Below are 16,024 nucleotides of genomic sequence, written 5' to 3' on the forward strand. Positions count from 1 at the left end.
TGTATTTTGTGTTGTAATGGAACTCAAAAGAAGTTAGTTGTGTGAAACTGAAATACTTTTCTTTTTTCAGGAGTGTTAATTATCCCAATATAAATGAAGACTGTTATGGAGTTTTCAAGTTTTACGTTTGGAATATTTGGAGGAATAAGTATGTGTTGTGGGATTGCTTTAGGGTGGTTTCTTCGAGGAAAATTTTTGAAAAATCAGCAGCAATTACTAAAGATTGCCTCTGCTCTAGGAGCATCTTCAAGAGAAGAGGTTAAACTTGTTTTTAATGTGTAAAATGTTGCTATAAATCATTAGTTGTTATCAGCACTGTGCAATATTATCATTCATATGAAATAATTACTGTGATAATGGGCAGTTATTGTGTGACAAGAATTGAATTGCAAATAGTATTTATTTAAATACCAGAAATATGAAGTTAGTGATAACAAAGTTCACATGAAAATAGAAAAAACAGAGAAAAAGTGAAATATTTATCCTATGTGTACAAAATTATTAACTTTTCTTTGTTCATATTGAATGGATACTCCATGAATATTAATTTTTGTCCAGTATTTCATTTCAGAAATTAAGAGATATGTATTTAGAAGCTGAGACTTTTTCCATTTCTAAAATTTCTATGAGGACTGATTCAGGCAGATTACTTCTTATCCAGTTAACTTACTTGAGGGTTGACTAAAACTGATGACTAGCTTGTTTAGGGGCTGACTCAATTTTTATTATAGCTTTTGAATGTTTAGTTACTGTGGTGTGTGTGGATGTGAGCTGAATAGAACTTTAGTTATTATAGGAGTTGTTTTTACTAATGGCTGGAATATTTTTCCTAAAAGATCTAGGGATGTTCTGGTTAGGAATTGCATCACTGGTGAGTCTTTTCTATCAAGGAAAACTTATGTAAATGATATATTGTTTTATGTATGCTTAATACTATTTGTCCAGTGATATTTGATCATCAAAACTTGTGATGTCTTTTCAGATTTTTATCATTAGAAACTCTATGCTAATATTATCCTCTTTTAATATTCTTATCTGGCCAGATGTTTACATTTCATCAGCAGAAGTTGTGTCATGTTGTATAGTTGAAATTAGTAGTGTCAAATGGAACTTTATCCAGTTTGACCCAACTAAACTCATGGTTGTTTATGGTTTTTGATGTAACTTGGTGAAGACATGCAACTGGTATGTGTTGAAAATACATCACTAGAAAAGTACACTGCAGAAAGACATATCAAAGTCAGAACTGGCATTTGGTGTACTAAACAAAAGTCTTTTTTCGTATCACAAAGTGTATATTTTTATCATTTTTTCAAAGTATGTAGCTTGAACATTTTGTTTATTTGTATTACTTGCTGATTGTTTGTCAACTTTAGTATGTGTTTGGTGTGTTTATTTTAATGAATCTTTTCTAGCCTTTCTAAGTAAGCTTACATTAATATTATATCTGGATTAAGGATATTATCAATATACTTTGAAGGTAAGATAATATCCATGTTTTATTTAACTATGTTGATTTCACAACAAATAATTGCACCTCATCATCTGAAGATTTACAGTATCATTATTGTTAATTTACTACAATACTGTTTATTACTACAATTATTGTAGTTTTTTGTTTATATACAGAGCATAGCCATAAGAAGGTAATTTGAGGTTGTCAAGCAAAAAAAAAAGATAAATTATTTTTGTAATTAATATTGATGAGCACAGCTGGGCAGTTGGTGAACTTTGCTATTTGATTCATTGTCTAACTAATTAATCAGTTACAATGAGCTGATTTGTTATCATTACATGGGACTATCTTACTATATTTCACTGTTTTTAAGACAGTTTTGAAATAAGCTTTATTTAGTGTGATAGATATCTTCAGGTACAGCAGTTTAGGATTAAGTTACTTTCTTAACTGGTTTTCTGCAGGCTTGATCAATTTAACCAATCTTGTAATCACAAAAAATATGAAAGAAATCTAATTTACATTTTTTCTTGAAGGATTGCAGATTTTAACAGAATTACGATTATTTATTTATCATAAATAGTCTCAGAATTCTAACGATTTACATATGTTTATATTTAATTTTTTTGTTTTATTGTTTGGACTAATCACTTGCTAAAGACAGAGCTGGAGTTATGGTATTGAATTACATAACACGCAAGCTTCTTATGTGCATATTGTGTGGGAAAATTCATTCACTTTCTGTTTAATTTTTGTTTCTTTATCTAACTTAATAAGTACATTTTTGCACTTTACTTACTTTATAGCAATAAATGAGAAATATACCTAAAAACAAGAAATGTAGTACTAATGTGTAAGCTGTATGCTTTTTTGCTGTGAAATTCTTGAAGTATTGATAAAAGTTCACCCAAATGTTTACTACTGTTTGTTTGTAATTTATATCAAATATTCATTCTAAATCACAAAATAATAGCAGACGCAAAACAAACAATGCCATGTAAGTATTATAATTTAACTGTTTTTCTAACTTAGTTTTGAGTGTGGTTAACAAAATTTTCTTATCTTGGAAATAGCAACTTTGAATTTGTATGCTGAATAACATTATACACGGATTTGTGAATTAAAATATTTTTTTCTGCTGGTTATAAATAATGTAACTGCTAATATCAGGGGCAATTATTGTTCTTTTTTCAAAGACTATGTGGTAGAAGAGCATGACTTTGTGGGTTGGAAATTCTGTTTTATGTTTAACTACAACAAGATGATAAGAGATTATAAAATGATATTGTTGTAGCAAGTTCTACAGTATAAATTTGTTATTTGTATTCAAACTCAGAAGCTTGTATAGGGTGAAATGATTAACTAAATTGTGCAATTCAGAGCTAACAGGTGTCAGGTGAAACATAAAAATGAAAACTGAGATTCATTTAAGTCTTTTCTTTTCAAATTAAAGAAATAAATTTAATCTGACATTAAAACCTTCATTATTAACTACATTTTCATGCCCACTTTATTTCCCCTTGGTGTGGTTTTCTGTACATGGTGAGGGGACCTCCCAGAGAAGGTTCTGTTCTTTCAGTTTACATCATCTGGGATCTAAATATCTGCCTACATGTTTGCTGTGTGTGGTGACTCGTGAAGGAGAGGACAGGATGCTGGTGGTTGAGTTGTCTAATCCTGACACACCACTTTAACCTTGAATTCCTGTAGAAGGACAGTCTTGGGATGCTCTCCTCAGGTTCATTGGCTGGTCCACTTGACCTAGGAACAACCAAGTACCAGTGTTGGACTTCTCAATGGGTGTTATGGACATTGTGTTTGATGCTGGTATTTTGGTATAGTGCACAACAAATCCTGGTGTTGCTGCAGTGTCCTTCATAGGGCTTTCTGACAGATGGGGTCAGTTGGTACAGAAATATATTTCTTCATTATGGATCCTCCAACTCAAAATAAAAAAATCAAATAATAAAAAAACAGATCATTGATAAACAACCATATCTTGAATATTCTGACCAGCAATCTTCAATACCTTTACCTTATTTTTTGATATTACATTCTTTATTAGACAAATCTTTAGGGCAAATGTCTTCCTTTTTTATCCAGAAGGGACTAGAGAGTTTTGCTGGCTCTCCTAAGTCAGTCAGAAAGCTATGTTCTGAGGACATATTGGTGGAAATATCCACTCCCAAACAGAGTGAAATCCTCTTGCATTCAAGTCCGTTGGGAATATACCCATTGAGGTTATTCCATGTGCTACTTTGAATTCATCATAAGGAGTTATTGCTGAGAGGGATTTGAAGAACATCCCTCAAATGGGAGATACTTGCTGGTTTCTCCACCCAAGGAATTTCCACGTTGAGTTGTATCTTCACTCACAAAGATGAAATTGTGATGCCAACCAATGTCCTAATTTTGACATTTACATCACCACATTTACTTGCCACTATCAAGATAGGATATCCAAATTGCAAGGTGTGGCCATATATTCCCCTTGTATGTTTCCAATGCCAGTGGTTTGGTCACCCGAAGACATCAAGTTGTGGTGTCTTGATATGTGCTCGTTGAGATGGCAAGGACCATGATGCCTACAAGTGTGAAATGGACCATTATTATGCTAATTGTAGAGGCTAGATGTTTTGATGACCAAATTTGATGTGAAAGATGTTTACTTTCATATTCCTATTGCTCAGGAGTCATTGCATCATCTTCTGTTTATTTAGAGAGATGGTGTGTTCCAGTTCCATGTACTACTGTTAAGCTTTGCTTCTGTTCATTGTGTGTTCTGTCGAGTTGTCTGTGCCTTTCCACATCATCTTCATTCATTAGCTCTGGATTCATCATTACATCTACAACTGGCTCCTGCTTTTCTCTTCCTGTAGTTTACAACTTTGTCTACCATGTTTTATGATGGATTTTCCTAGAGTATGTAAAACCCTTTGTTTTAATAGAGTTTTTCTGACTGGAAAGGAGAATGCAAATTGGTACTTGTTGTGCTACTGTTTAGCTTTGCTTTTGTTCATTTTGTGTTCTGTTGGGTTGTCTGTGCTTTTCCTCATTGTCTTCATTCATTAGCTATGGATTCATCATTACATCAACAACTGGCTTCTGCTTGTCTCTTTCTGAGCCCAATCTGCCAATCAAGCCCATTTCCTTATTTGGGAGTTTGTTTGGGTGAGGTTTCTCATCAAGGTGGAAAAGTTCCTTCTTACTCCCACTGAACACTTCATCAATTTGGATGTATTCTTAAATTCCCATCTCAGTCAGGTCCAGCTTCCTTTATTTTGGCTGCTGAATATGGAACAAGTAGTTACCAAGGCTCTGTTTTCACCTTGTGTTTCTGCTCGAGAGGTTCTCTCTCTTTTGGAGATGTGGGCATCCTGGGACTTATTTTACTGGATTGTTCCCTAAATTAAAAGTTTCTTGGTCATTGGAACTTCTCCCTTGATCCTTTGGATCATCTTATTACACTTTCCCAAGGCTGACCTTGTTTGGTGGTTTGAAAGGGCTCTTGTCACAGTGGGGGATCCTCCTCTTCTGTTCACAGATGTTTCTTGGTGAGTTGGAGGCTCTCCTCTACACTCAGGAGATTTCAGTTAGATGATAAATTTATATAGCTAAGTGAGGTATAAATAAGGTAAAAATCCTTTAGTTTCCAGAGAAGTAAACCATGGTCACAAACAAAGTAATTATACCAATGGTTATGTTTATGTAGTGAAAAATGCTCAGCAGCTTTATATATGAATATCTCCTTTTATTTTTATAAACTTAATGTTTTTATGTAAAAAAACTGATAATTTTATTAGCATTCTGAACATAATTAATGAACTGAATCTTAGACAAATAAAAAATTGGAACTTAGCTATCTTGAACATAATATTATTTAGAAATATGTTATGTAAATAATTATAGAATTGTTAAAAATATAAAATTATTGTATTACATGGTTATATCATATTTGTGGGATTTGTATTTCCTTATTAGTATGTTTTGTATATTTATGTTGTGTAAATATGAGTAATTAAGATCAACTTCTATACTTTTTATTCATAGTTTTGTGGGTTAACTTTTTAAATTGTCTATTCCTTCTTTATAAGTAAGTCAAAACTTCAGGTTTTATTTACTTTTAGTGCTACAATATTCCTGCTTTTTGAATCTTAAATTTAACTCGTACATGAGTGATGAAGTGTATTACTGGCAAAATCAGATTTTTCTTATTTATGAAACTACAATGAATGAAAATTATTCAGTAGTTAAGATACACTACATTTCACATCATAAGAACTCGGGGACTTCTAGATTGTATACAGAGCATTTAGTTTGTCAAATTCTAAAGGTGCTTTGTAACCACAACTGTTTAAAGCATTCATTGTACCAGGAATTATTTGAGTTGCTTTGCCATTTTTATGTTTATGCATAGATTTTTTTCTTCTTTTACATAAAAGGTCCACTTCACCAAATTGAACACTTTTTTTTCAATTTCCATCCTTGATCATTTTCCAACTCTGTATCTTTCTTATTTGGCATTCTATTATATTTTACTGTGTAGTTTTGAACTAACTGGTGTACATTTCATTTATTTTTAAGTTGTTAACTTTAAAATTGGAATTTTTTATTATTAATTTTCAATAAAGCCACAAAATTATTCATATACAGTTGTTTAGATGTCTATTTTAAATAACAATCTGTTTTTGCATTTTTTTTCTCATTATTAAAATTAGGTAGGATATGGTTTTGAAAAATTTTCAGTACTGTTCAATGGCATTGGCTCATTTCAGTAATATTTAAATAGCAGATATACCTGTGATTGCTACATAGGCCAAATTTTATCTTCCTCCCTCAGTTATGGTTTGCTTATGTTTAGAATTTATTAACTGTGTTTATTGTTATTTTTAATAAAAACCATCATAAATTTAGAATTTCAGAAGTGATCAGTTGCTCATTTTAGTTCTTCATGCCATTTGTAAGAAAATAGTTGGTCTTTCATTAGTAAAATTGTATTTTGAAAAATCTGTTTGGCAAGTATTGAGAAGTCACACTTTCTGAAATAGCTTGTTTATTAATTTTCTAAATAAACAACTGTTATATGTGTGCACTTTGTTGTAATTTTGATCACTGCTTGCTTAATCTGTATTTTTATGTTGGATATGAAAGAGTATTTCAGTTCTCTGCTTTTTTATATTCCTTTTGTGTGATGTATTTTTAAGTCAGTTATTGTAAATAAAATTGGTTTGAACTTGGAATTACATCTAATTTTTAAATTTTATTTTCCTTGCCAGTTATTTATTTATTTTGCTTTAATTACCCTGTAACTAGTGACTTGTCATAGAGAATGGTGTTTGCTTCTCCCTCAATTAGTATCTAATTTTATCAAAATTTCTCTCTATTTTATTTATTTCAGTTTGGACATGAAAAGTTTTTCAAGTAAACTCACTATAACTTTGCTTCTTGCTAACTTTATTTGGGACCTCATTTGTTGTTAGTTGGTAATTTAGTGAGTTTCTTTTATAGAATAGAGTGTGTGACATTCAGATAATGAAAAGCTGCCTTGTTTGTCTGTGTATCATGTAATGGCTTGGAATTTTCCCAATATTCTATTAGAAATTAATGCTTTCCATCATTGAAAATGCATTTCTGATAGATACTCACCCCCTCTCACAATTCCTATTGGTGGAGAGTTGTTGCATACTCATTTGTAAGCTAGGATACAGCAACACTACATGTAATCACACAAATTTTGGAAGGGAGTCTAAAGGCTAGTGGCAAGTGAAAATTTCTGTGTATAGAGGACATCACAAATTGAGGAAAGCTATTGTTAGAAAGCATAAGTTGGAAAATGTTCACTTTTCTTATTGTAAGTAAATATTTGCATACTTGTGCATATATCTGTGCTGAGTCTTTGTTTGAGGTAATCTCAATTGTAGATTACTATATTCCATGGTCCAGTATTCTATAAACCTCCAGATAGTGAATGTAACTGACTACTGTGTGGAAAATAACAAACTCTATACACTTGATTTATTTGTTTTAAACTTATAAGTTGTACATTGGAAATAATTTATAGTTAGCTTTTTTTTAAATTGTAAATAAAATTATTTAGTAAGTTTAGAACTGAAACAGCCTGTGAAATAAATGAAGTATGAAACAAAAATACATACAAATACCCACTTGTAAGCAAAAGGTAGAAATACAGTGAACTCTACTGATTATGAATTATTCTGAGCTTTGTGTGTATACTTTGTACAACAACAACAAAATGGCTTGTTCAAAATTTAAAACTTAAAAATGATTAATCACTCTTAAGTTTTTAATTTTTTGAAAGGTAACAGGAAGTTTCCAAATTAATAATATCAGATGCAAATAACAATAAACACATTAAATCCATGCTGATAAAAATTAAAGACATTTTTAAAAAGAAAGGATTGCAACTAGTGAAGACAACAAAATTTTAATGAGAAAAAATAGTTAAGTTGAAATGCAATGGTTAATGTATGGATGGTTCAGTACATTATATTAAGACATTTTTGGAGTTTTGTCATGTTTTTACAGTATGCCACCATTTTCTTTTGTGCTGTCTTATCATGATAATAACTGTGAAGCATAGCTCATTTTGCTAAAGCCTGTTGTATTCAAAGCACACCCTTTCTTTCTCCTGGCTATCCATAATCTTTTAGTTTGAGAACAATGATTTTGTAGAGCCCATTAGTATGATGGTTTACTAATTGGATGCAATATAATGGTGAACTCATTTTTGTATAAAACAAGTACTACTGTTTAATATAAGAAGATCCAGAATATTTGTCTGATAGTACACAAGGTTTACCTACAATGTTTTTTTCCTCTTACCTGATTTTTAACTTGCCTCTGGCTACATATCCATTGATGAATACACTGCACAACAAAGGTTTTGCTTCTTGAACATTGTTGGGTGTTCCTTATAGAATTTTGGCTGTTGATTATGAAAATCACATCCAAATTTGCCCATCATGTACCGTTTCATTGAAATCTTCAGTTTTTCTACAATGGAAAAACAATATCAGGGCAACTGGAATCTGTCAATGCTTGCTGACTACTGTTGGACACTGCAATGTGATGCACCAGACATTGAATACAAATGAAAATCAGGAGCAAAACACTTCTAATTATGTTGAACTTAACAGCATATTAGAAACATAAATGCAATTAAATACATTACTGCCAGTAAACAGTCAACTGTCTATTTCTCAGAGTTCCTACGTGATAAAGCAAAACCAAAACTATATTTGTGCATACCCACCAGGTACCTGTCACAATCGGCAAAAACTTTAAAAAAAAATTGTTGTGCAGTGTTATGAGTCCCTTCAGAAAAGCACCAGGACACGTTAAAAGGTGCTGGACTTTGCTAACTATGAGTGAGATACAATTTGTTTCGAATCTTTTTCTCTAGATGGCCTTAGTGTCCCAAGTTGATCCTTTTTCTTTCCTTCCCCAGAACCATTATTTACTAGGATTATTCTCATCTTAAATGTTTTAGATCCCTAATTTGAACTCATCTTCAAGATGTGAATGAGTATTGTGCTTGGGAAAAAGTTGTTTCATACATTTCTCAACTGTGATCACTTTACTGTGGCATCACAATACCTATGAAACACTTGAATGATGTCAAAATATAGTTGTTATACATACTATGCCACCATACCTTTACATCAGCTGTGGTTGTCATGTGACTTGCTGATAAGTTTTTGAAATTGTTTTCTCTTGGTGGATTCCTGTACATGGTGAAGGGGGGGACCTCCCAGAGAAGGTTCTGTACTTTGAGTTTACTTCCTCTGGGAACTAAACATTCACCCATGTGTTATCAGTGTGTGGTGACCTGTGAAGGGGAGGAGAGGATCCTGGTGGTTGAGGGGTTCTACAGTAGCATACCACTTTAGCCTTGAATTCCTGTAGTCAGGCAGCCTTGGTGTGGCTCTTCCAGGGTCAGTAGGATGGTCCACTTAGGCTTGGGTCAACTGAGTACCAGTGTTGGATGTTCTCAATGGGTGTTGTGAACATTGTGTTTGATGCTGGTGTTTGGGTATCATGCAGTCAAAGACATCATATCGTGGTTCTTTGACATCTGCTTGTTGTGGTGTTAAGGACCACGACACCTACAAGTGCGAACTGGAACAATACTATATTAACTGTAGTGATTCACACTCCCGATGCTTTCGTTCTTACCCTAAACAAGTGGAGGAGAAAGAGATGTAATGTTTAAAGACTGTGAATAATATCTCCTACCCAGAGGCTTGGAAATTATTGTCCACCACTGGGTAGGAGATATTATCTCCTATTATCTTGGACATATTCTGCTGTTTTCCATTCTACTACTACAGTAGGAGTGCAAACAGATCTCTTCATGCCTCATACAGAGACATTTTTAAACCATGTGAAGAGTCTTTTGCCCTCCATGGTTAAGAGAGTTCACAAGTCATTGTCAGCATCTATCTCTGTCCCTTTCTTTCCTTCCAGTGGCTACCTAGATCGACTTCCTTTGGCTCCAGCTTCTGAGGTCTGCTCGGGTTTGTCTTCTTCAGCCCCAAGATGCTGAACAATTATTTATTCACACCTTCAGTTGTTGGAATCTACATCTGCCAACAGACCTCTTTTCAATAAAGAAAAACAACATGGTCAAAAATGGAAGGGCTCTCTGCCCAGTGCTCCTCTCCCTGAGTAAAATGGGTTCTTTCATATAGTGGAACTGTTGAGGTTTCTGTTCTGATTTGGATGTCATCAAGGTGCTAATTAATTCTTATCATTCTGTGTGTCTTTCCTTATAGGAAACATTTTTGAAACCTGCCAATACAGTCACTTTTTGGCAGTTTTCTTCATACCATAATGACAGGTTTCTGTGTTGGACAAGTGCATGGAGGTATGGCACTGCTGGTCCACTAGCATTTACCCACTTTATCTTTGCCACTTGATAATCATTTGGAGGCTGTAGTCATCCATATTTCTCTGGGTTGTACCATCACTGTTTGTTCTCTTTACATGTCTCCTTAAAGACCTATGATCAATCAGATCTTCTTGCTCTCATCATGCAGTTGCTGTCTCCATTTTTAATCCTGAGAAGACTCTAATGGACACAGTCCCCTCTGGGGTGGTGCTGATATTGATGGTAGGGGTCATGCCATAGAGTGTGTGCTCTCAGATGATCTTTCTGTCTTTAGTACTGGTTCTCCTATATTTATTTTCATGTGCCTAGTCAGTCTTTGATTGGTATTGATCTCTACCTGCTCCTCTTCATTTATCTTGGGAAGCTGACACTGATCCACAGGATAGGGATAATTTTTGTATCATTTTGTTACCTGAGCTGTGTGCATTGGTGGAAGCTAACCCAGGCCAACTGGCCCACTTTCATTGCTCTCTCTGAACTTCATAGTGTCGCCTGTAAGCCATAAATGGACGACTCTGTGGCAGCAGTGACTCAGTGACTTAGTGTATTGTCCATGGAACTGCTCAATCTATTCCTAAAATCTCAACACATTTTCCACAGTATCACTGTCCATGGTAGAATCCTGCCTTCCAAGAGGTACAAAATGCTCAAAAACAAACCTTGGATATCTTTCGTAGTTATCTCACACTTTCAAAATGCATTGCTTTCCAGTAGGTCCATGCATATACTCAGCACATAAGACAAACATTAAAAGCCAAAAGGAATCTTGGATTAAGTTTACAACCAGCATCTCTTCTACTGCTAGTTCCATCATATGGGACAAAATATGGAAAGTCAGTGGGCAGTATACTTCTGTCCCCCTTTCAATCTTGCTCTTTGATAGCCAGGAAGTTGCTGACACCCATAGCATTGCCAGTACTCTTGTGTAAAGAGAGATTGCCTCTTTCCTTTTGGGCCAATCATCTTTATGACTATAATTACCCATTTATGGTGGTGGAACTTAAGCTTGCTCTTTATTGGTCTGGCAGGCAGTTGGTCAGACCTGATGATATTCACTACACGATGCTGTGCCATCTCTCTTCTGCAGCTCTTGCTATTCTTTTGATTGTTTTTAACTGGATCTGGCAGAAGAATGCTTTTCCTGATGCTTGGCATTGTGCAATTGCCCTCACTTGTTCTAAGGCTGGGAAGGATCCCAAGATTCCTTCAAACTGTTGTTCAGTAGCTTTGATGAGCTATCTCTGTAAGATTTTGGAGAGAATGGTTAATGCTCATTTTGTTTAGTTCCTGGAATCAAATCCAGATGGCTAAATTGGGTCTATTCGTAAATGTCATCACAGTCTCCTCTGTACTCTGTCATGGTTTGTTATAGTTCAGTAGTTGCACGCAGGATCCTGTCTACAGTCTCTGTTTTCACTGCTGAATTGTACACCATTTATCTTACCCTGGATTACATAGAGGCTATGCAGTACATGAATTGTGTTATTTATACCAACTTGCTTAGCTCTCTACTGGCCCTGGAATCACTTGACGTTAATTCTCGCCCTGTTCTCATTGATATTCAAAACCGATTGGCTCATTTATATCCAGTTTTTCTGGATACCAGGCCATGTTGGTATTTGCAGAAACTAGCTCACTGACACCACAGCCAAGTGTGTATGCTCTCGTTCTATCGCTGCCTTGCCTGTATCATATATAGACTACAGTTCTGTGTTAAAGGCTTGGCTCTGTGCAGGTTGGTAGCTGATTTGGAGTGAGTAACGTGATAACAAGCTTTTCTAGATTAAACCATGTAATGCTCTTTGACTGTATTGTTTCTTAAAGGATCAGAAGCAGGAAGTTGTCCTGGCTAGGCTACTCATTGGTCACAGCATTTTAACTCATCCATTTCTTTTATCTGGGACTGATGCACCAATATGTGGCCTTTGTGACAATACTATTGTCACAATAGCCCATGTTTTAATACTAGCTCTGTTTTTAAATATTTAAAGGCTATTGAATTTTTAAATTCTATTTAAGTGTCTGTCTTAAATTTGGCTATTGTTTTAACTTGATTTTTTTTACATGTTCTAATGATTTTACTTTTATTTCTTACTGGTTGTTTGGTGCAAATAGCCTAGTTGCTTTGTGCCAATAAATTCCAACCAATTGACCAATATTGTTTTATTTTAATATACTCAGTTCTGTGTACTATTCTTGAATATACATAAATACTGTATGTAAGGACAGTGTGAAACTCAAGAAATTAGTTTAAAAAGGCAATATTTTAGTTATTAATATTTTCCACAAGTTCTTCAGGGAACTATAACTAAATACTTACTTTATTGATCTGAATGTTTGATTTTAAAATGTAGTTTACAATTTTGTCTACCATGTTTTATGATGGATTTTCCTGGAGTATATAAAACCCTTTGTCTTAATAGAGTTTTTCTGACTGGAAAGGAGAATGCAAATTGGTACTTGTTGTACGTAATGACTTGAAGATGGGAAAAGGAAAAATAGCAGCTCAAGTAAGTTTTTTATTAAAGTTTGGAAAATTGTGGTAGTATTAGTATTTATGTTTGTGATTCATAAGCCACATTTATTATACAAATAAACTCGTATATTTAGTCAAAATGGATTAAAAATACAACAGTACATATTTATGTGGTACAAAGTTTTCACTGTGTTAATAACTTAAGAACTTATTAAAGTATTGGCAACTTAAGGTTATTTATTTCTTTTGATATGCAGGGATTTATTTTTGTTTATATGAATACTTTGGTAATCATAAAGACATTTCCAAAGAATCTATTTACAGAACAATATAAAATTACATTATTGGAATGAATATTGTTTGTAATATAGGCAAAAGTGCAGTAATTTGAATTTATCAACAGGGCAAAAAAGTAAACAGTTGTGACTTATATCAAAATTAAAGAAAGGAATATACAAAAATAACTTTTTTGAATGAAATAAAAAGGTAATTTAACTGAACCAAAATGCATAAAATAATACGTTAAAATTCAGTAGAACAAAATGAGAACACAAAAATAGTAGAGATCTGCATTGTAGAGCTTGCAAACTGGATTGAATCCATGTGATACCATAAAATATTCCTTGGAATTGAAGCTGTGGTCAAATTATAACAGACTGTAAATTACTTAATTCTGACAGTGAATGATTAAGTATTACTTATTGGCTACCTTTCATATAACACTATGTAACACAAATTTTGTTCCTCTGTAGTATGTGTTATTTCTTAATTGCGTATGTTGTAAAAGTACAGGAAATGGCCATTATTCCCTTCAAACTTTGATTTTGTGACCTGGATAATGATATTGTGAAATCAACCTATTTTCTGTGTAAAAAATGGGCAAATTTGCACATTTTCATGTACATAAGGTCTGAATAAAACAATATATGAATCAAGATTTACATCTATTTATACCAAAGTTACACAAAAATATTTAGAAGTGAGTAGTTTTTTGAGACTTGTGACTGTAAAGTAAATCACTTTCACGTATCAGCCCCCCAAATATAGTCTCCCATCATGTTTTCATTATATGCTCCTTGGTAGTGGCATTCAAAGTCCAGTATATATTGTGAAATGCTCACCTTGCTCCTTTGAGTATGCTCCCATGTTCTCCTTGAATTTATCAAGATGAGCATCAAGGATATGGATTTTCAGGGACATCCTGCAGCTCATTTTGCTGTAGTACTTCACCAGAGCTTCAACCAGTTCTGCATAATTTTTGGCCTTGTGATTGATCAAGAGGTTCCGAACCACTGAAATAAAGTTGCCCCAAGCTTTGTTTTCCTTCCTACTGAGCTTCTTGAGGAATTATGTGTACTCCAGGATCTTCTTTATTTGTGATCCAGTGAAGACACCAGCTTTGACCTTTTTCTCAGATAGTGTAGGGATGAAGTCTCAAAGGTTTTTGAAGGCTGTAGACTAGACTCCTTATCAAGAGCTGTGACAAATTGTTTCATAAGACCTAACTTTATGTGCAGCTGCAGGAACATCATCTTCTGGAGGTCCACTAGTGGCTCACACTTGACATTTTGCCTCCCCACAGAGAACTTGGTCCATTGTGCTGCAATGTCACTGCTGTCCCAAAGGCAAAGATAACAGGGAAACTTGGTAAAGCCTCCTTGGAGACCCTTCAGGAATGCCACCATTTTGAAGTCTCAAATAACCTCCCAGCCATACTCATCATACTTCAGGGGTTCTAGCAAGGTCTTGATGCTGTTGTATTCCTCTTTGAGTTGCACCAAAAGATATTTAAATTTGTATAATATAAAATTTTACTATTCAAGCAAGCAAAAATTGTCCATCTTACCTTCTAGAACTTTTATGCAATGCTCGCAGGTAAAATGAGGTGCCCAGGGTTTGTATTGATCCTCAACAGGTATGCCAAAATTTACCTTGTAGGCTTCACACATTATAACAGATGCTGTCACAAAGTACCTTTTTGCTCTTGTTTTGATAAATTGGCCATATACATAGCAGAGTGCATCTGGAGAATGCTTGCAGCTTCTTGATACTACCTCTGATAAAATCAGATAGGTCTATGTGTTCACCTAGGCAGCTAGAACTAAACTGAAGTGGTGAGCCCCTATATATATATATATATATATATTATTATGGAAAGTTCCAGAAAATTCTGAAAGGTTCATGAAAATTCTTGTAAGTTCTACAACATTCTAGAAAATTCTTGTAAGTTCGAGAAAATTCTCTGTCAGCTACTCAGCACTGAATCTACCTGGAATGTTCTGGAAAATGGGTAAATTTGAAAATTTCATTAATCAAGTTACAAAAGCAAAGTTTGAAGAGAAAAATATGTCTTCCATTTACTTTAGACATAAGCAATTGGGAAATAACACTTTCTGGCCAGGAACAAGAAAAAGTAAAAATTTTGTTACATAGTGTAATTTGTTACTCAAAATTAAGTACAGCAGCAGGTAATTTTTCAATAACTACAAGATACTAAAATAAAAAAGATAAATAACTGCATTATATTAAATTTCCTAGCTTTGTATTTGTTTCTTTCTGATTTTCCAACTTATTATTTTCAGTAATATTTTTATTTGAATAAGGAGTGATATTTTGTATATGGGCCATGAGAATCATTACTGATGACTTTCTTTAAGAAATTTCAAACTATACTTAATGTATATTATTTGCTAAGTAAAATTAAATTATAGTACATGTAAGCTCTAGACTGCACCTCCTGGATATGTGACGCCTGCAAGTCAGAGAGAATGCTTTTTAGCAGTTGATAGCTGCCAGATTTTATTGTTACTTGACTTTATTCATTGCTTGAGTGTAAGGTTACATGACAAAATGGTTGTTCAAAAGAGCTTAAATTTGCCTGGCTCGTATTATTACTCCCTTGAGGCATATGAGATTAGTATAAACTAGGAGTTAATCTGTTGTTGAACACAATGGTATGGATCATTAAAGTAGGTTACCAAGGGCAATAGAATGTTGCATTAACTCTTGCTACTGGCTAGGTCCCCCAAAATTCATCTTTATAGTTTCTGTACTATAATTTCTAATATGTTTTTGTATCTTCACATGATTTCATAAGCTTTCAATAACCAAGAGTAATTTGTAGATAAATATTTTAACTAAGGTTTCATACAAATATTTCTCCATGAATATATAGTCAGTG

General features: G+C 33.8%; 1 protein-coding gene across 4 annotated transcripts in view; it reads left to right on the forward strand.

The window, feature by feature from the left end:
* The window catches only part of LOC143225383 (peptidyl-tRNA hydrolase 2, mitochondrial-like), a 57,908-nt gene that overhangs the window by 10,213 nt on the left and 31,671 nt on the right, over nt 1-16,024 (forward strand). For 3 of the 4 annotated variants that reach the window (XM_076454678.1, XM_076454697.1, XM_076454688.1), the window contains 2 exons: nt 71-258; nt 12,791-12,877. In XM_076454678.1, the coding sequence (XP_076310793.1) occupies nt 94-258; nt 12,791-12,877 (252 nt within the window). In that variant the 5' untranslated portion in view covers nt 71-93. Of the gene's footprint in view, nt 1-70; nt 259-4,404; nt 4,679-12,790; nt 12,878-16,024 lie in introns of those variants that run through there. The other variant, XM_076454707.1, reaches the window with a different exon arrangement.

Source organism: Tachypleus tridentatus, chromosome 1 (assembly GCF_004210375.1).
Source record: "Tachypleus tridentatus isolate NWPU-2018 chromosome 1, ASM421037v1, whole genome shotgun sequence".
NCBI classification, from domain to species: domain Eukaryota; kingdom Metazoa; phylum Arthropoda; class Merostomata; order Xiphosura; family Limulidae; genus Tachypleus; species Tachypleus tridentatus.